This window comes from Peromyscus leucopus, chromosome 13, assembly GCF_004664715.2.
Source record: "Peromyscus leucopus breed LL Stock chromosome 13, UCI_PerLeu_2.1, whole genome shotgun sequence".
NCBI classification, from domain to species: domain Eukaryota; kingdom Metazoa; phylum Chordata; class Mammalia; order Rodentia; family Cricetidae; genus Peromyscus; species Peromyscus leucopus.
In genome coordinates, this window is record NC_051074.1 from 52,814,008 (window position 1) to 52,834,359 (window position 20,352).

Genomic DNA, 20,352 nt, shown 5'->3' on the forward strand with positions numbered 1-20,352 from the left:
TGTTAGTCTATTTTATGTTGCCATAATAAAACGCCTGGGACGGAGTATGTTATGAAGTAAGAGATTTATTTGCCTCACAGTTATGATGGCTACAGGACTCAAACAACAGGGAGCTACAGGAGATCTAAGCCTTGTCTACCAACAATAATCCCCTCTTTTCAGTTAAGAGTCACATGTGATGGAGTTTCACAACCTTTGTCATGATTCTTCAGAATTTTTGCCCCTCAGGAAAGGCTGGCCCACCTCCGGTCAGAAGGAAACTCTGAACAGTCTGAAACTTCCAATCCCCCCTGCATTTCAGGAGAGGAGAGGCGGCAGTCTGGCCCGTGGGCGGTAAAGAGCAGTATGCACAAAGCCCGGCATGGTAGCTAATGTTCGTAGTCCCAGCATTCAGGAGGCTGAGGCAGGAGGACTGTCATGAGTTCCAGGCTAGCCCAGGCTACATAGTGAGACCACCTCCCCCCATTTAAAATTTTAAAAATTTTAAATGGAATGATATATTTAATTCCATTGGGATCCTTCTTGTCCCGCTGGGCACAGATGCTCCTGACATAGCTTGGAAATGCAGTGGAATCTTAGGGCAGTGATGGGAACCAGCCTGAGGTCCAAGGTGCTAAGGATACAGAGGAGAAGGAAGTGGTTTCCTGTGCTCTTGGCCCACTAATTAAATCCCACTTATGGACTTAAAAGTGTTGATTTATTCTATATGTGGGTGGGTAGCGCATGCATGCTGTGCGTGGCATGTGTGTGGAGGTCAGAGGGCAAGCCACAGAAGCTGGTTCTCATAGGCGTCTTTGGGGTGGAACTCTGGTCGTCAGGATTTCCTGCAAAGGCCTTCAGTCAATGAGTTCCCTTCCCGGCCCCATTCTGGACTTCTACGAGAAATGATACGCTGGTGGGCTAGACCGTTGAATTCCGGGTTTCACCTCCTCAGGCAGAAACATCCTCTTCTGTGTGTCTCTTGTGCAGAGAGCTCTTTTCTCCTCCCACTGCCCGCCTTGCAGATTCTCTCAGGATGAAGTTTATCATCATCTCCTCTGAGCTCTGCTCTCACCGAATCTGACGTGTACTCCACTAACTCTCTATCAGACTATAGGATGCTCCGGGGAAACATGTATTTTGGAGAGAGAGACACACACACAGAGACAGACAGAGAGAGAGAGACAGACAGACAGAGAGACAGACAGACAGAGAGACAGACAGAGGGAGAGTCACACAGAGAGATTGTTGTACAGGGTCCTTCTTTCATAATCTTCTCTGTATTATTCCAATATTAACATACATGCTGCCAAAGCAAGTCCCCTTGAGGGGAATGTTAACTACTCTGTGTTTCTAGATCTCAGATGATTGTTGAATGAGTCAATAAGTAGATTTGGATGAATATTTTCACATCTGGTTCGTTTTGGACTCCCACAATACCTTCATGTAATAGCCACTGAAAATACAATATGGATAATAAACCATTTATTCAACGATGCACACACATCAGGTCTTCTCAGGACACAGAGAAGAGTTAGGAGTACCAAAATATGAGGCTTGTAGGCTTTGAGGAGATGGACGGAGATAACAATAGCTCGGGGGTTCGTTTACGAAAGGTGTCAAGAGGAACGGAAAGATGTCAACATCACCTTCGGGAAATGGCTTCTTGAGCTGTTTGGTTCTAGGGAACCTAATTGCTCGGGAGGATAGGTTTGTTTCTCGAAGGTAAGCGCCATTGCTTTCTCCCAGAGAGCTCACTTTTAAAACGGTGCAAGTTTAAAGACTAACTCTAAGGTGTTGCTAGATGTGCGTACCCAAAACATTCAGACAAGTTAGCGGGTGTCATTATCAGCTTTCATAAAAGCCCTAACCCGGCTAGCACCGTCCAACAGAACTTCCGACGTGAACGGAACTGCACTTTGTCCCTGAACGGGAGGCATTAGCCACACTTGGCTACGTGCCGGGAGTTGTTGAGAGAGCCAAGGGCTGGTGGTGTAGACTTAATCACTTAGATTGAAGCATAAGGGCTAGGGATACAGCCTTGTGGCATGGTAGAGCACTTGCCTAGCATGCACAAGGCCCTAGAGTCAACCCCCAGCACCAACAACGACACAAAAGAAACAAAGTGACAGGTGGAAGTCTACAGCACTTTCATCACCAAAGGTGGACAGCGTAGGTCTGTGTTTCATGGGCCCAGTCCTGGTCAGGAAAGTTTCAGTTATACTTAGTAACAACTCCAAGATATTAGTGGCTTAAATAGCATAAAGGTCTGTTTGTTTTATGTGTACGTGGGGGGCGGGCAGGGGTATGTGCATGTGGGAGTGTCCTCAGAGGTCAAAGGGGAATCGGATCCCCTGGAGCTGGGGTTACAAGTGGTTGCAAGATGCCTGATGTGGGTGCTGGAAACTACTAGAAACCGAACGTGGGTCCTCTGCATGAGCAGTCTGGGTGGGCTTGTCCCCTCTGACCCATCTCTCCAGTCCAAGTAGAAATTTTTCCGCCTCTCTCCCACTGTGTGCGTCATTCGGGAACTCTGTCCTATATCTCCTCATCCTTGGCTCATCTTGAGTGCTTCTGGCCCCTGGGACCCCAAACCGCAAAACAAAGCAAATCCGGAGAGCCCTGCAGTGGTAATCCAGGGAATGCTTGGCCCAGAGATGACACTGACCACCCCCTCTCACAAACCAGTGGTAGAACAAATCATGTTGTCCTCCCCGCCCACTAAGGAGGCAGGAAGTAAGTACCGTCTGATTACGGATGATCCAGAGACAGGACTCCCAAAGGAACAACAGTAATGACTAAGTGTTGCTAATCAAACGGAGTACAAATAATTATGTGTTTGTTTGTTTCTTTGTTTTCCAAGACAGAGTTTCTCTGTGTAAAAACCCTGGCTGTCCTGGAACTCACTCTGTAGACTAGGCTGGCCTACAAATAATCATGCTTTTAAAAGCCAAGTGTGTCTCTAGCAAAAGAATCAACAAAAACACGGGAAGGAAAACACACACACACAGCAGGAATGCTCATTTTACAAAATCAAGGAATGATGGAAATTTGAATGTTTTAGAGCTGTATACATAATTTTTATTAATCTCACTAAAGGAGAGAGAAAGCACAAACATAATTAATTTATCTTCCACTTAGAATTAAAGAGGATAATTTTTGTTTTTGTTTTTCAAAACAAGGTTTCTCTGTGTAGCCCTGGCTGTCCTGGAACTCCTCGCTCTGTAGACCAGGCTGGCCTTGAACTCAGATGAGCCTGCCTCTTGCCTCCTGAGTGCTGGGATTAAAGGCATCCGCAACCACCACCTAACTAAAGAGGATGATTTTGTTAATTTAATTTTAAAAAATGCTTTCATAGAAAATAAAACAAATTTACCTACTCTTGCAGCAGCAGGGTCTTACAGAAACCCCAGTGTGGTCTGTCCCAGATGCTCAGAGGTCAAGCTAAGGATCCGAAGGACCAGCTGTCTTCACTTCCAACTAGGAATCTTGGTGATTGCTCTCCGTATCATCTAGGGGGCAGAGGAAGCCACCACTGCGGTGGGGACTCTGGCCGTGTTCACGGGCAGGTGAGCCAGCTCAGGGGACTCAGTCCCTATTCATGGGCAGGGGGGCCAGCTCAGGGGACTCAGTCCCTGTTCATGGGCAGGGGGGCCAGCTCAGGGGACTCAGTCCCTGTTCACGGGCAGGTGAGCCAGCTCAGGGGACTCAGTCCCTGTTCATGGGCAGATGAGCCAGCTCAGGGGACTCAGTCCCTGTTCATGGGCAGATGAGCCAGCTCAGGGGACTCAGTCACTGTTCATGGCCGTGTTCATGGGCAGATGAGCCAGCTCAGGGGACTCAGTCCCTGTTCACGGGCAGGGGAGCCAGCTCAGGGGACTCAGTCCCTGTTCATGGGCAGGTGAGCCAGCTCAGGGGACTCAGTCCCTGTTCATGGGCAGGTGAGCCAGCTCAGGGGACTCAGTCCCTGTTCATGGCTGTGTTCATGGGCAGATGAGCCAGCTCAGGGGACTCAGTCCCTGCTCATGGGCAGGTGAGTCCTCCTGACTCTCCAAAGCAGCAGCAGCAGCCTGTACTGACCTGCAGTGGCCCAGCCGCTGGCAGCCCCTTTCCTCCGTGACAGCCATCTGCCACTGGAAGGACTGTCTCTGGCTCCTGGGTTTTCTCTTACAGCAGCTGTCCCTCCATGCGGCTTGTCCCAGTCGTCCACCTTGGAGCACACAGCAGAGCTGGGGGTGTGCTTGGGGAAGTTTGTGTGCTTTGGGGCCAGTTTGTGCAGCCAACCCTAGCTACTTCTATCTGCCTCTGAGTGCTCTCTGGAAGCTCTACTATGTCTTAGTACTGCTAAGATTATGCAAGATTAGATGGGCAGACTAATAGGTGCACAATTCACATCTATTTCATATGATGCTTTTTTTTAGAGTGTGGTATGTGATACGTGGAGCTGAGCTTCATGATTCAAATGTGCCCAGATCGGAGACCAAGCTGCTTTTCTTCGTGTGGGGCATCGTCTTGTCTTAGTCTTTCATTTCTGTAGCCTGAAGGGATTAGCATTATCTGTTGGGGGCCGACAGATTATATAATTAATTCACCTTGTACTTAAAAGACCCACTTTCCACTAAGTCAAGGCCTTACTTACGTTGTAGGCATTTTAAGGCCAATGTGTAATAATTTAAATCAGATAAAAACTGACAGGAATAAGTATTGTTTTGACTCGCTGTGATTAGCCAGGTCTGAGTCCTCTGAATCATGAGCCGACGTGAAACATCAGCTGCCCCTTCATCAGTCTACAGATCCAACTGAGATGTGTTTATCAGGAAGATCTCAGACACTGGACACACTTAGACGTGAGGTTTGCACTTGAACTCTGGCATACTGCCTTAGAGAAATCGCTTAACTTTGCGGAGCCTCAGTTTCCATTTATAGGGTGGGATAATAATAGCAGTAGTACTTATTTCAGTGAGTTGTATGAGTAAGTTATGTATTTTCTCTGATTTATTCAAGTCATCAATAGAAATCCTTGACCAGAGCAGGACTGAAGTCTGAATCCTTTACCATACCGCTATGGGCATGTTTCTAGGTTGAATAAGACCTGTCATTTATGCGTACACCCTGCCCGCCCCATCCAGCCCACACTGTTTCATCTGGCAGGTGCAGCAGGCAGACTTTGTCCAATAGCTTGCTAATATACACAAAGGCAGCTTTTCGGGGAGACCATCTGCATTCCTTTTCCTCCAAGACACTGGGTGGACAGTTACCATTTCAAAATTCTCTCTTAATTGGTTCCTTCTCCTAGTGGTCTCTGGTTTCTAGGCTACTAGATTTCACGAGACAACTCCTTGATGAAGTAATTTGAGTTTCCCAGGCTTCCTTTAGGAGGCACAAGTGTCAGCCGGGGTGGATCCCCTGCCGAGGGTGCTGTGTGTGCACGTGTGTCTGATGGTGCCCCAGAGCTTGAGTTACGTCTCTGGAACTCTAGTATCTCCACCATCAATGGAAGCTTTGGTTCCTCATCGCTTTCTCAGTCCCTGCAGACAATTAGGCTTCAGTAGCAGGTGATAGACTGAAACTCAGCTCTAGCCAGGAGCTCAACGTAAGCTCCTAAAGCCTGGGTAATTGAAGTAGTAATGCATCCCGATAGCCAGCGAAGGGAGAACACATCCCTGGGGTCACCACCAATAGCCGCCAGCAAGTCCATTTGTTGACAACTTTATCCAAGAGACCACCTTCTCTCTGAGCCAGACTAAGCCCCTCCTGTCTCAGGAGTCTCTGAGTTGGGAAGAATTGTAAGGACACACGTGAGGCAGGCCTCAGCAAGTACCCGCTCTGGCTCCAGAACGCCCCAGTTGTCTGCCTCTCCATCTGTCCTGTAAAGAAACGGAGCTTTTGGCCCAGGGGATTGTCCAAACGCTGGACACTGTTCTGAAGGCCTCTTCTCCCGCCACCTCTGTTTACGTCTGTTTAGGCAACAACAGTAGCAGTAACCTTGCACCGCATCCTCTTCATGTATTGTGTCGTTGCCTTGAACATCACATTTTAAGTATTCCAGGTGACAGGAGAGAGAACAGGGATCTCTGATCCAGAAGAGAACAGGGCACGAAGCTTCATAGTCAGCGGACACAATGAAATAGGACGGCTGTAGCCCTGGAAGGGAATGAAAAATAAACAAAATGAAAACGAGTAACAGAGTACAGATCGAGTAAAGGGAACTCGCTAAACACTACTGCGGTTACTGGTGGAACTCCATATTTCGGTTTTTAAAAAGGTAGTGATAAAGGACTACGCCATCTTAAAATATTCATTTATCTGTTGTCATGTGTGTGGGTTGCTATGTGTGCTTTGCCTGAGGGGTAAGTCTGGCACCTCGTTCATGCAGTGCCCAGGGAGGCCAGAAGAGGGCGCTGCATTCTTTGGGACCGGAGTGATAGGTGGTTGTGGCCACCATCTGGGTGCTGGGTACCAAACCTGACCCTGTGAGAGAGCAGCCAGTGCTCTTAAGCCCCGACCATCTCTCTAGCCACCAAAGGCATCACTGCAGTGTGGTGGCACAAACCTTTCATCCCGGCAATCGAGAGGCAGAGGCAGGTGGATCTCCGTGTGTTCCAGGCCAGACAAGGCCACAAAGTGAGACCTATCAAAAAATATCTTAAGGGCTGGAGACATGGCTCAGAGGTTAAGAGCACTGACTGCTCTTCCAGAGGTCCTGAGTTCAATTCCCAGCAACCACATGGTGGCTCACAACCATCTGTAACGAGATCTGATGCCCTCTTCTGGCCTGCAGTCATACATGCTGTATTCATAATAAATAAATACATCTTTTTAAAAAAAATATCTTGCCGGGCGGTGGTGGCGCATGCCTTTAATCCCAGCACTGGGGAGGCAGAGCCAGGCGGATCTCTGTGAGTTCGAGGTCAACCTGGTCTACAGAGCGAGATCCAGGAAAGGCGCAAAGCTACACAGAGAAACCTTGTCTTGAAAAACCAAAAAAAAAAATCTTAAATCCACCTCCGATTTCACAAACCAAAGTTGAAACTCACCGCATCCGTGGGTGGAACCACACCAAGTTTTAAAGTGACACACGAGACGCACCTGTGACGTGGATGGTTGGCATGCAGAACACTTCTTTGTCGTGGACGTCAGTATCCATTTAAAAGTCCCAAACTGATATTTTTGTGGCTCTACCAAGAATCTTAATTTTGAGGAGCTGGTGCCGGTGGCCAAGCCCTAAGACCCCAATTTGCATTTCGACTCTCCTGAAAAAGTGAATATTTTAGCATCAACCCAATTCAGAGGAGAAGATTTGCGGGCCCCCAGTGTCGGGGTGATCACGGCCCTTATTCTCTTTAACTCTGGCCAGAGGTCCAGATGCCATGCCATTCATGAGACAGTTTAATTGCTCTAGCTTTGCCCAGCTGTGGTTCATCTTCAACAGGTTTCATCTCCACGTTAGGACAGAGGCCTAGGGATATCAAGAGATTACTCCAGTAGAGGCTAAATCAGCCTCCTCCCTCCCACTACTGCTGGAATGGAGCGTCACATACCGTATCCACTTGATTTTCCACTGTGACCAGTTTTATGTCTAGAGGTAGCAGCTCTTTGCGGGAGTCCTCTGGAGATCAGAAAGGCCTTTCTCCCTTCCTTCTGGCTGCTTAAGTAGGACAAAATTGGCAGTAGAGAGACAGCTCAGCGGTTAAGAGCACTGGCTGCTCTTGCAGAGGACCCAGGTTCTGTTCCCAGCACCCACATGCTGGCTCACAACTGTCTGTCACTCCAGTTCCAGGGATTGGATGCCTTTTTCTGGTTTCCTCACGCACCAGGCTTTGCACGTGGTACACACACTTACACGAGACAGAGCACTCATAACAAATAAAATTTAAACCTGTCTGTCTGTCTGTCTGTCTGTCTATCTATCTATCCATCTACCTACCTACCTATTTATTAATTTTCTGAGACAGGGTTTCTCTCTGTAGCCCTGGCTGTCCTGGAACTCACTCTGTAGATCAAGCTGGCCTGGAACTCACAGAGATCCTCCTGCCTCTGCATACTGAGTGCTGGGATTAAAGGTGTGAGCTGCCACCACCTGGCTTTTTGTTGTTTAAAATTTAAATAATTTTTAAAAGTAGGATGAGCCTGTAACCATAATAGAAATAACAGTAACACTAAGGGAGACAAGCATTTGAGGCCCTTATCATTGGTCTTATCTTTGATGGGGGGGGTAAAGTGTTTGTGTAGCACACACCAGGCCCTGGGTTCAGTCTTCAGTTGGAGAAGGAATGGCATCTTGATAATGGTGTGAGGGACCAACCCTTCACTTCAGGAATTGTAGTTCAAGTTCATCCTGCTCCCAACTAGGTAGTTTGAAATGGCACAAGCAAAAAAACCCTCTGCCCTAGAAACTGTTTTGCATGGGCAACACCATGATTATATTGCTAGTTGTAATTCCAATTGTGCATTGTCAAGACGCAAGCTTAGGCGTGTCTTCTGGGGAACAGCCGTGATTCTAAACTTCCCTGTTCTCTGAAGACCAATGATTGTGGAAGAGCCCAGAAAGCGGACATCCTTGATGCTCAGACACCTTTCAGTCATCACAGTCAGAAACAGAGATCCAATAGACAGCCACAAAGAACTGGAAAATGCCATGTGAGTGACCCTGGGGTGCACACCCCGGGGATATGCCAGTGGTTTCCACCCAGGAGACACGGCCCATCTGTGGTTGCCAACTGGGTGGCCCAATCATAGAGTAGTGATTATGGTCTGGAATCTGGCTGACCCTGCGTGTGGTTTTCACTCTAACTCTGGCTAGATTACTGTCCTTTCCACTCAAGGCAGAGGCTCAGAGTAGGAAGTGCTCCTGAGACACACAGGGGTGCCTGTACTTGGCGTTGGGGAGTGTCCTGCCAGGCTTCTCTGCATGCTAGCACATGCTAGGGTCTGGCGGACCTGGGAAAATTTCCCATAATGCCTTTCACTCCTTGAGATTGCCTGAGGAGATGGCAAAGACGGTGGAGCATGTTGACTTAGCCGGAGCGGTGGGTGTCAGCACTGGATATCCCACAGCCTAGGAAACCTCTCAGGCTTTGGGGAAAGTGGGTCTGTGGGTCAACTTGAGCCCCGACGCATCCTGCCAGCTAACAGAGAGGCCTACCTCGTTAAGGAAAACCACGTCACTGGAGCTCTGGAAATCCTCACAAGCTGTGACGCAGGAGCCCACTCCAGCTCCAGGAGTGAAAGAAGTAGCCATGGACATCCTCACCTCTTCCCCAGCTTAGGAAATGGGGTTCTGAAGAGGAGTGGGGGTCTCGGGACAGAGGTGAACAGTGTTCCCTCCATTTCGCAGCGATCACTCGTTGGTTCTGGGACTGTGTACCTGCTAGGATCTGGATGGGCTCACCTTTTCTTCTCACCAACATTTGTTGAACCCGGGTAGGTAGTGACCCGTCCTGCAGGAGGCCGACAGGTCACACGCTTCTGGCTTTAGCTCCACTCCCGAAACCGCAAACAGAGACTCCTCTGTAGGGAAGAAAAGAGAAAAGCATCAACATATGATTTCCTGAGATCTTCCACAGGGCATCTATTTTGTCCACCTGCTGTAACATCTGTTGTTACCCGAAGAGACGTCAAAATAGGCAAACTTCCTAATAACCTATACTGACTCAGGGCTGACTCACTGTTCCAGATCTTTGATAGTTGCCAAGTGTTCCCAAGGCAACTTGGGAAATTCGATTCAGTGCCTGCCTGCCAAACGAACACAGTTGAAATAGGGGAAGGGCCTGGAACCTATGGGGGAAGAGTTAGAATGCCAAGCCAAGGAGTACAGACTGCAGTCCCGGCAAGGGCAGGCAAAGAGCATCACGTGGGGCTAAATATACTGTGGAAGGTTAAAAGACCTGTCAGAAACATTAGTTGCCAGAGCAATGGTTCTCAACCTATGGGTCGCGACCCCTTGGGGGTTGCAGATCAGATAACCTGTATGCCAAATATGCTGCATATCAGGTATTTATATCACAATTCATAATAGTAGTGAAATTACAATTAGGAAGTAGCAATGAAATAATATTATGGTTGGGGGCGGGGTCACCACCACATGAGGAATTGTATTAAAGGGTCGCAGCATTAGGAAGGTTGAGAATCACTGCTTTAAAGAAAGTCTAAATAGACTCTAAGGCATGACTTTGATAAAATCATAAAAAAAACTATTTTGAAATATCTTTATGTAGTACCCTCATTTTTATACATAGACAGATGTTCCTTGGCTTACCATGGGACATGTCTTGGTAAACCATCATAAGTCCTTGGGTTTAATCCCCAGCACAGAAGAAAGGTAACAGATATCATACATCAAAAATGGATCCTTGATCTTATGTGTACGGGTGTTTTACCTGCATGTGCGTCTGTGCACTATGCATGCAGTGCCTGTGGAGGCCAGAATGGGACACTGGATCCCCTGGGACTGGAGGTACAGGATATCTGATATACAGGCTAGCTGGTATGCAACCCCAAAGGGGTCACAACCCTCAGGCTGAAAACCAATTCTCTGTGTTCTGTGGTATGGGAGCTGGGAATTGAACCTAAGAACTGGTCCCCTAGAAGAACAAGTGTTGCTTTTAAGCACGGAGACATCTCTCCAGCTCCATCAGAAATGCATTTTAAAGGGGCTGGAGAGACGACTTAGCAGGTAAGAGCACTGGCCCTGTTTTCAGAAGTCTTGACTTCAATTCCCAGCACCCACATGGTGGCTTGCAAGGGTCTACCACTGTAGTCCTACAGGATCTGATGCCCTCTCCTGGTGTGCAGACATACATGCAGACAAAATGCCTACATACATAAACTAATACAAAAATGTATTTAATAAGACCCTACCTCAAAACAATAACAACCACAGCAAGCACTGAACACACCTAACCTACGGGATGCGAGAGCTTACCCACACTATACACCGTAGAGCTGGTTGTTTCCCTGATGACTGTGGGATGGGGAACACGGAACAGTTCTGCCACCACCCAGTGAGGAGAGAGTGCGTCACTAGACCGCCAAAAGATCAAAACTTGAAATAAAGTCATCCCTTGTGCCACGGTCCAGGACTGGTGCATGTGCCAAAAGACGCTGAATCTCTCATGTAAAGCAGAAGCGTTTGTGCGTATCACACACATGTACAATGTCCTTTCAATTGTCTCTAGATTACCCATCACCCCTAATGTTGCTGGAGGGCTTCTCTCCAGGTCCCACCAAGCCCTACAGTCCCACAACCCGCATATAAAATAATCACTCAGACGCTTATATTGCTTATAAACTGTATGGCCGTGGCAGGCTTCTTGCTAACTGTTCTTATATCTTAAATTAACCCATTTCTACAAATCTATACCTTGCCACGTGGCTCGTGGCTTACCGGCATCTTTACACGCTGCTTGTCCTGGCGGTGGCTGGCAGTGTCTCCCCCTCCTTCTTCCTGTTCCCCCAATTCTCCTCTCTCCTTGTCCCACCTATACTTCCTGCCTGGTCACTGGCCAATCAGTGTTTTATTTATATAGAGCGATATCCACAACACCCTAATGCAGTACACACTGTTTAAACAGTTGCACAGCATCTAAAAGATGATGATAAGAGAAAAATTGGCCCATGTTAAGCCCAGAGACAGTCCCCTGAATATGTGGGGTTGCCTGAATCTGATGGATTCTGCAGTCAGGAAACCCATGGGTATGGAAGGCCCATTCTAGGGTTCCTACTATGCATATGGCTTTTCCCCACAGGGATGTATATTACACCCTTTCGTACTTTCCTTTAGTTCACACCACAGCACAAATGGCGAAAATAAACAGTGTCCATACTTTGCAGATGGCTCTGTAAACTCAAATACAAGCCGATTTAGGAGTGTCGTCTCCAGGAGAAACCTCTTCGTACCTTGGAGACAGTGACTTGAAAAGCTTGGGTTTCCCGGAGGCTGCCTTGTCCCTCAAAAGTAGGGATGGGGAATGGAGAGGAGGAGGAGGGAGAGGAGAAGGAAGGAGGGGAGAGGTGGGAGGGGAGAGGAAAGAAGAGGGAGTGAGGGAGAGAGAAGGAGAGAGAGGGAGAAGGGGAGAGAGGCAGGGAGCGAGGGGGAGAGAGAGGGACTGAAAGAGAGAATCTAATCAAAAGGATTCAGTGCGTCGCAGGCTGCCAGGCTCTCCTTCCTGACTCACTGTAAAAGAAAATGGAAAAGCGGAGAAGGAAAAGATAGAAAGGGAAGGGGAGAAGAGGGGAGGCAGTAGATGGCTCTCCCCAGTGATCCGCAGCGAGGCAAGTCCTTCCACTGCGGTGACTGCTCATTAGCTTAGCGAATCTGACAGCGTAATTATCACAGCCGCTTTGCGCTTAGAATAAATAAATACGCAAGTGGGTGCTTAAAAGTTTTTTTTGCGAAGGAGATTCAGTCATCTAGACTGTCGGTGCGACAAGTTTACTTAAAACTTTTCCATTCTTCCGTATTTAAATCATTTCGGAGGAGATAATGAGATAGTTGTCGCTCAGTCTAATTGAGTTCCTCAGCTCCCGGCAGCTGGCTGTCACCCTTTCAAACTCGGCTTTGACTTTCTTCCTCAACAAACCGGATCCCAGTGTCTCTGTTTGCTCTCCCTGTGCTGATAACCTGGGGAAGGCCGGTGCACTGGAGTGCAGAGGGTGAGTTAATGGGATTGGGGGGCTGAATAACCTTCACAGGAAACGAGATAATCTAATCTCCCTTGTCTGTGCCAGCTAAAGGAGACAGGCCGAGTTACAAAGAGCCTGGAAATTAAACCAGCCTTGCAAAATGCCTTGCTCTTTCCCTCATCACGTGGACGTTGGGCTCTTCTTTACACATCATCAGTCTGTCCGCTCAAACTGCTTATTGTGTGTGATTCTTCAGAGTGCACACTTCTGCATAAGGAGGCTGGAATCCTGGCTCATGTGTCTGGAGGGCAGCTTCCTATCTTCAAAGCCCAAAGGTTCACAGCGTACCTTAAATTGGAGTTGCCCAACTAACAGGGAGCGCACCAACGACTCGGACTCAGGGCACGGTGCACACGCATCTCCTATTAAAGCGGATAATCTTTCCTTTAAAAGTTAATTAGTGCCTATTTGTCTTTTCCTCTCCATCTTGCCTCTCGAGACTCTCCTAGAAGCACACTTACTCACTGTGTCCAGTGAGCCGAAGGTTTCGTGAACGTTCAGTTCATTCTGGGATAAAAGAAAGTAGTGTTAACCCACTGTGCAGATGGAAAAATCAAGGCCTCGGAAGGCCAGTGGTGCATCTGGTTTTGGGGAAAAGAAGAGAAAGAAAGAAAGAGAGAAAGAAAGAGAGAGAGAGAGAGAGAAAGGAAGGAAGGAAGGAAGGAAGGAAGGAAGGAAGGAAGGAAGGAAGGAAGGAAAAGAAAACATAAGCCTTTAATTCTCAGTTCTGGGCTCAGAATCCATGTACCATTTTGGTCTAACCCATTCTTAAAACAAAAAATATGATATCACCAACATTAGAGAAAATCCTGAAAAGGAGGGGAAATGATCTAGAACATTTTAATTCTCTATATTAGCTTTCAGTTTTGTTCATGTGTGAATACCTTTCCTAAGTAGATTATAATGTGCCCTTTTGTAGTCTTGTTTTTGGTTTTTGAGTTAGTGTCTCACTGTGTATTTTTGGATGGCCTGAAATTTGCTATGTAGGCCAGGCTGGCCTCGAACTCACAGAGAAGCACCTGTCTCTGTCTCCCGAGTGCCAGGGTCAAAGGCATTTGCCACCACGCCAGCTGGCTTTTCTCTTTTTCCTCTTCCTCCTCTTCCTCCTTCTCTATGCTTTCTTCTCTCCCTTTCTCCCTTCCATTTTGAAAGACGGCATTGCTACGTGACCCAGGTTGCCCCCAAATGCTGCAACTGAGGTCACGTACCCTCAGGCTCACTTTTCTGGTTTTATGGATCTTACGCCCTAAGAGAAGTACTTCCATCACAGTGCACACTCCTGTGAGCAGTTTTAACTGGTTCACAGCTCTGTGTGACCAGTCAACACATTACCATTTATCTAATCAGTTCTCCAGGGCTGAGTATTTAAATTGTTTAGTTTTACTTTGTAACTTTTTTGTTTGTTTAAGTTTTTGGAGACAGGGTTTCTCTGTGAAGCCCTGGCTGTCCTAGAACTCACTCTGTAGACCAAGCTGGCCTCGAACTTAGAGATCCGCCTGCCTCTGCCTCTCAAGTGCTGGGATCAAAGGCGTGCGCCACCACTGCCCGGCTTGTTTGGTTATTTTTTAAGCTGCTCGATTGTTTAGCCAAGTAATTTCAGGGATAAAAGTGTCTTGATTAAGAGCAGTTTTGTGTAGCTCATGCTGCATAAGGTTGGTCGAATCTGCTATTGATGGAAGCCACAGTCACCCATCTATACTCCAGCCAGCAGGGAATCATCTGATTGACACACTACCTCCTCTGGGAGTCACTGGGCTAAAGGAAAACAAAAACCCTAACTTAACAGTTATTTGGTTTTGTCTTAACCCCCAAAAGCTATCCTCCACGTGATGGTGGGTTTTTTTTGTTTCCTCTGGAGTAAATTGCTATTTTATACCTTTCCCCCATTTTCATCTGATTCTTGTTTTTCTTGCAAAACAGAATGAAACAAAAACAGTAACCCCAGCCAGGCGGTGGTGACGCACACCTTTAGTCCCAGCACTCGGGAGGCAGAGGCAGGTGGATCTCTGTGAGTTCGAGGCCAGCCTGGTCTAGAAAGTGAGTTCTAGGACAGCCAGGACTGTTACACAGAGAAGCCCCATCTTGAAAAACAAAAACAAAAACAAACAAACAAAAAACCAGTACCCCCCCCCCACACACACTGAGTAAGAATCTCAAGACCTAAGGGTGTCTGTGGATGTTATCATAACCAGAAAGACTGAGGAATACCGCAGACACTCGGACCTCCCTGCACAGGGAAGGTGGTACTGGAATGTCACTTTCCACGACATCTGACATTGAGGTATGAAATGGGGGGGGGCATCCCACCCCCACTTTCCCCCAGGGCACTCTTGAGCAGGGGCAGCAGGAAATATTAGATAGAAATTTAGAGGGGAGAGAAACAGAAATCACAGGATAGCCTTGGGAGGACCTGGATCCTAATCCATCGGCCCCGACGCTCTCTGCTAAAGGGCTTTTAAAGGAATGCCAAGGGGTGGAGCATAAGACCTCCCCCCCGCCAGCACAGCCAAGTGCAGACCATCCCAGACACCTGGTACTCAGGCCTGTGGTCCAATCATCCTTTTATGCAAACCTGCTGGGTAAAGCCACCAGGAAACCTAGGTGGGCTCCAACAATAAAACATGCAACTTGGGGATGGTGGAACCTTTTCCAGAACGGCTCTACAGTAACAGAGCGGCAACAAGAGTAGGCACTGGGAATGGACCTTGCCTCGTAGACCATAGACCGTATTGCTATAACATCCTTGTGAGGTCTGGGTGTGAAATGAATGTGGGGGAAGAGTGTGCTGGGAGTCTCCTGTGAAGTCACTCACTCTCCATCTCAATCTCCATTGCCTTTTTGTTTGAGTCAGTATTCGTAGGTAGGCCAGATGAGTCTCACACTTGTGAGCCTCCTGCCTCAGCCTCCTGAGGGCTGAGGTCACCGGTATGCACCACCATACCCTGGCGGTCCCAATTTCCTAATCTGTACTATGAGAGTGATAATCGCAGCCTGGGTTGAATGAGATCTACTTGAAGCACATGGGTGCCAATAAAGGTGACTCTTTGATTCTCCCTGGCGTCAATGATATTCTCTCTGACGAAGGTGTAGGATAAGCAGCCTTGAGGGTCCTCTCCCTGCCTAAGGTCTTACTCCTTCCTGAATGACTTGTCTTTACTTAGAGACTCTTTGAGCCTGTGATGCCAGCAAATTTAACTGACTTAAAGGTTTGGTGGGAATGGGGGATTGGTGGATTGATGTACCTTCAAGTCTATGCAACACCATAAAGCCTATCTCCACCTGTGATGTGTGGGAATGTGGTGAGGACAGCTTTAAAGGGAGAAAGTGACTAAATGTGTCACACTAGACACTTCCTTACTTGCTTATTTTTTATGTTTAAAAAAAAATTTCGTTACATTTATTTATTTTGTAGATGTGATTCTGAGGGGTGTGTGAGGGTGGGCGTGCTCATACCACAGAACTTGGGTGTAGATCAGAGGACAGCTTGAAGGACTTAGTTTTCTTCTTCTACCATGTGGGTCAGTCTCAGGGACTGACCTTAGGTAGTCAGGCTTGGCAGGAAACACCTGTGCCCACTGAACCACCTCATTGGCCCTTAATGGGGTTCTTGGTGGATTGTTTTAAAAACACTGCTCAATAAGCAATGTGAAAAATGGAGAGGGGGCTGGGAGGATGGTCAGTCCATAGCCAACTGGTTTCTGAGCATGAGGACTCAAGCTGGATCCCCAGAACCCACGTAAAAGTCAGGCATGGTGGTAAAGGCCTGTCATCCCAGTCCTGGGGAGGCGGAGGCAGGGGCATGCTTGAGGCTCGCAGGCCAGCCAGGCTACCCTTATCTGTGAGGCCCAGTCCCAGTGAAAGGCCCTGTCTCAAAAAATAAGATGAACAGCTATGGTGAGGAACAACACACACACACACACACACACACACACACACACACACACACGCACACGCACACGCACACGCACACACATGCACGCACAGATAAATAAATAAATGGTAGGGAGGGAGAATGGTCTATGTTACACTGTTTTAGGTCCTGTTGTGGTGGCACACACCAGCCTGGCTTACATAGTAAATTTCAGGCCAGCCAAAGCTACAAACAAACAAACAAAATAAATAAATACTAAAGAAATGGGGGACGGGTGGAGAAGCAAGCCGGACTTAGAACCTCTCTTTCCTCTTCTCCACATCTCCAAACTTTGCAAACCTGGCCTCTAGCATACTCTAGCTAAACTTTAAGTACACAGGATACGGACGGGCTGGAGAAACCCCACAGTGGTGGTGAGAACTTACTGCTCCTCCAGAGGACTTCCTGTAACTCCAGTCCCGGAGGAGCCAATGCCCTCTCCTGGCCTGTGTGGACACCAGGCACACACACCAGTCACATACAGACTGCTGGCAAAACACTCCTACCCATGAAATAAATTTTTTTTTTTTAAAAGCAATAAACAGAAGCAGCTTGAAGTCATGCAGAAGCCCACGGGGAGCTTCCTTAGTGAATGCTTAAAATGTTTAAATTGTTGCAAGAATGTATACAATGAAGAGAGGAAAAGCTGTGATGTATCGGCTTCAAGATCCTGCCAGTGTTCTCAAAGAAGGCAACTCCAGAATGGCATTGAAGTAGATTAAGGGACATGACAGGGCTAGGGACACAGCTTAGGAAACTTACAAGCTATGTGTAGTAGACCTGCCTATAATTTGGAGGATCAGAAGTTCAAGGTCATTCTTATATAGTAAATTCAAGGCTAGCCTGGGGTACATATGACTGTGCCCCTCCCACCCCCAAAATTATACCACATTTCTCTCCTTTGATTCCCTCGAGGTCCTAATCACCCAGAGTCATTATCATCATTTTTTTAGGGTGTGTGTGTGTGTGTGTGTGTGTGTGTGTGTGTGTGTATGTGTGTATGTTTTACACACCCACGTGTACACAGAAGCCAGTGAGGGATGCTGGGTGTTCTGATCAATTAACTCTCCATTTTAGTTGTAAGACAGGGTTCTCTCATTGAACCTGAAGCTTTTGGGTAGGCTGGCTGGCCAGCAATCTTCTGTGACCCTCCTGCCCCCTCCACCATGGGGAGGTAACAGGCTATGCTCCACTTCTACATGAGTGCTGGGGATTTTTTATTTTTCATTTTTTTCTGAGACAGGGTTCCTCTGTGTAGCCTGTCTGTAGCCCAGGCTGGCCCTGAACTCCCTGAGATCCACCTGCCTCTGCCTCCCTAGTGCTGGGATTAAAGGCGTGCGCCACCACCGCCCGGCCTCATCTTTGATGAATGAACTGGGCCATAATTTGCCCACTCTGTTAGAAACCTGACTCTATGCTGGCTCCAGAGCCTTAGAGACAAAAACTGGAAGAATTTCAGAATACAACCGTAAAGACCCAAAGACTAAAAAAGTGGGAGAAACAAAATTTATATTTGATATGTATGTGGTGGTGGTAGTCAAAGAAGTTAAACCTAAAGCTCAGGCTTAGTGGTAGAGCACTTGCCTAGCATGTGGGGGTCCTGGGTTCAATCCCCAGTACAGAGAGAGAGAGAGAGGAGGAAGAGGATGAAGTGGTAAAATACCTCCTGTGCAAGCGTGAGGACCTGAGTTTGAGCCCCAGCACCAATCCCTGTAAAAAAAACATGGCGGCGAGAGCTTGTAACACCAGTGCTGGAGAGGACCCAGGTGGATCCCTGGAACTTGACTGCTAACCAACCTAGCCTAACCCGTGAGTCTCAGATCCCAGGGAGAGGTCCTGTCTCTATCTCAAAAAGCAAGGTTGCCAGCTCCCGAGGAATGACACCCAGGTCAGCTTCCACATGGGTCTCGTGCGCGCGCGCGCGCGCATGCGCGCACACACACACAAACAAACCATAATTACTACAGAAACCTTGACTGCAGAAGTGACTTTGAACAGTGATGTCACAGGTTCATCAAATGTATAAAGATAGGACCTTAAAAAGAGACTTGATTTTTTTTTTTTTTGAGAGAAGCAAAATATGGCTCCATTGTTTATGGGAGCAGCAAGAGGGAGTCCAGAGCTCTCAGAGAAGAGGTATGGGAGGGGCGGGAGAGAAGGCAGAGGTAAGTGCTTCTGGCAATTCCAACCTTGTGCAGCCCAGAGCATTTTGCATCTACCGACTATTTGTGAAACATGGGAAGCTTTTAAACTTCTTAAACTTTTTTTCCTAAGATGCCAAGATCTATTTTAAAGGAGAAAGGGGGATTTAGTCCAGGAAGGAATGGTAGAGACTGACTCAAACCTAGATTAGGATAGAAAAATGAGAGAGAGAGAGAGAGAGAGAGAGAGAGAGAGAGAGAGAGAGAGAGAACGAGAACCTTTGATGTCTTGATGATCAAGAGCCGTGGCTTAAGGGCCAGACTCTTAAATCATGTGGCATTTACTGGCCCAGATAAAAAAAAATACTCTTGTGGATCAGTACGTGTATTCAGAATGGCTAGCTTCCAAAATCAGTCTTAACTTTCTAAGGGTAACGTGTGGAAGGCTTCCTGGAAGAATGGAGGGGGGGCGTCTCTAGAAGGGGCGGCTTAATGGTTTTCTGCTCCCACCCACCCCCAAATCGCTCACTGGTGTCCCTTTCCCGGAGCCCAAGTTCATGCCGAGGGCAAAGGGAATTAAGCAAGGAGGCTGGACCTGCAGCTAAGATTAAAGAGTTGCCAAGGACCTAATTTTAGGCCCTCGCTGTCCCAGCTGACGGCCGGCACTGCTGACTTGGCCATGGGGACCAAAGCGTGGCCGTGAGCTGGTGCCGCGGGAGTGGGGAGAGGTGCTCCCTGGCCATCTGCAAAAGCAATTAGCTTGCTGAGGGGTGTGTTTTGAGAGGGACTACCAATAATTTCTCCTTCGACAAATGTTTCTTCAGGTGTTCAAGAGTCAAGGAGGGAACACGTCAGAGCTTGGCAGACGTTCCCACAGGCTCGCCCCTCTCGCATGGATGCTTTCCCGCTTAGCAGAGCTCTCCACCTGGGAACTAATCCTGGAATTCCTGGGTTTGCATGACAAATCACCTTTGATCAGTTTCCTCTGGCTCTAAACTTACTGCCACAACCCAGGGAAAGTGTGGCTGGAGACTCGGCTTGATGGAAAGCGGCATAGATTGATGGGACCCTTTCTTTGATTTTTGTGGGGGGTTTCACAGCAGCCTTCTGCAGGGATTTGGGCCGTCCTCTGGTCTCCATATATTTTCCACTTACAGGTTTCATGCTTAATTGTCTTCTTCAGAGGCCAGACAATGAGAGCCGGCATCTTCCAGATCAAAGGGGAAACAGAATATATTTTAAAGTGACAACTCTGTTATCCTGCGACTAGACTAAAACCAGAATAAACTGATGTAAATATGAGCCCCTAAACGAGTCCATGCTGAAATACTTCCAGAGAGCAAAATCTCTCTAATTACAACAAAGCAATTCTCCTCACACACCACTCAGAAGAACACATCTTATTTTTGCACAGTTCTCATGCCTGCGGCGGTCCACCTTGGCCACGGAGATTTTTCTGTCCCTGCGGGGTTGGGAGCTGGGCTTCTCCACCGGGCTCTCTCTGTCTGCAGAGCGGGCTGTTAACAATGGCTCTTTGCCGGGGGCGACGAAAAAGCAGGCTGAGGAGGTGCCCAGTGCAGGGAACGCAGCCCTTAGTGGAGGCTGCGCCCTTGGTCAGGGCCACTGTCACACAGACAG

At 47.9% G+C, this 20,352-nt stretch overlaps 1 protein-coding gene across 1 annotated transcript in view; it reads right to left on the minus strand.

Annotated features, from left to right (window-relative positions):
- Positions 1-3,198: 3,198 nt before the first annotated feature.
- Cdk15 (cyclin dependent kinase 15) overlaps positions 3,199-20,352 on the minus strand; it is a 100,393-nt gene continuing 83,239 nt past the window's right edge. Inside the window, exons 13-14 of the mRNA XM_028885552.2 lie at positions 9,371-9,489; positions 3,199-6,123 (exon numbers count right to left, since the gene is read on the minus strand). Coding sequence (XP_028741385.1) covers positions 9,380-9,489 — 110 coding nt within the window. The 3' untranslated portion in view covers positions 3,199-6,123; positions 9,371-9,379. The remainder of the gene's footprint in view (positions 6,124-9,370; positions 9,490-20,352) is intronic.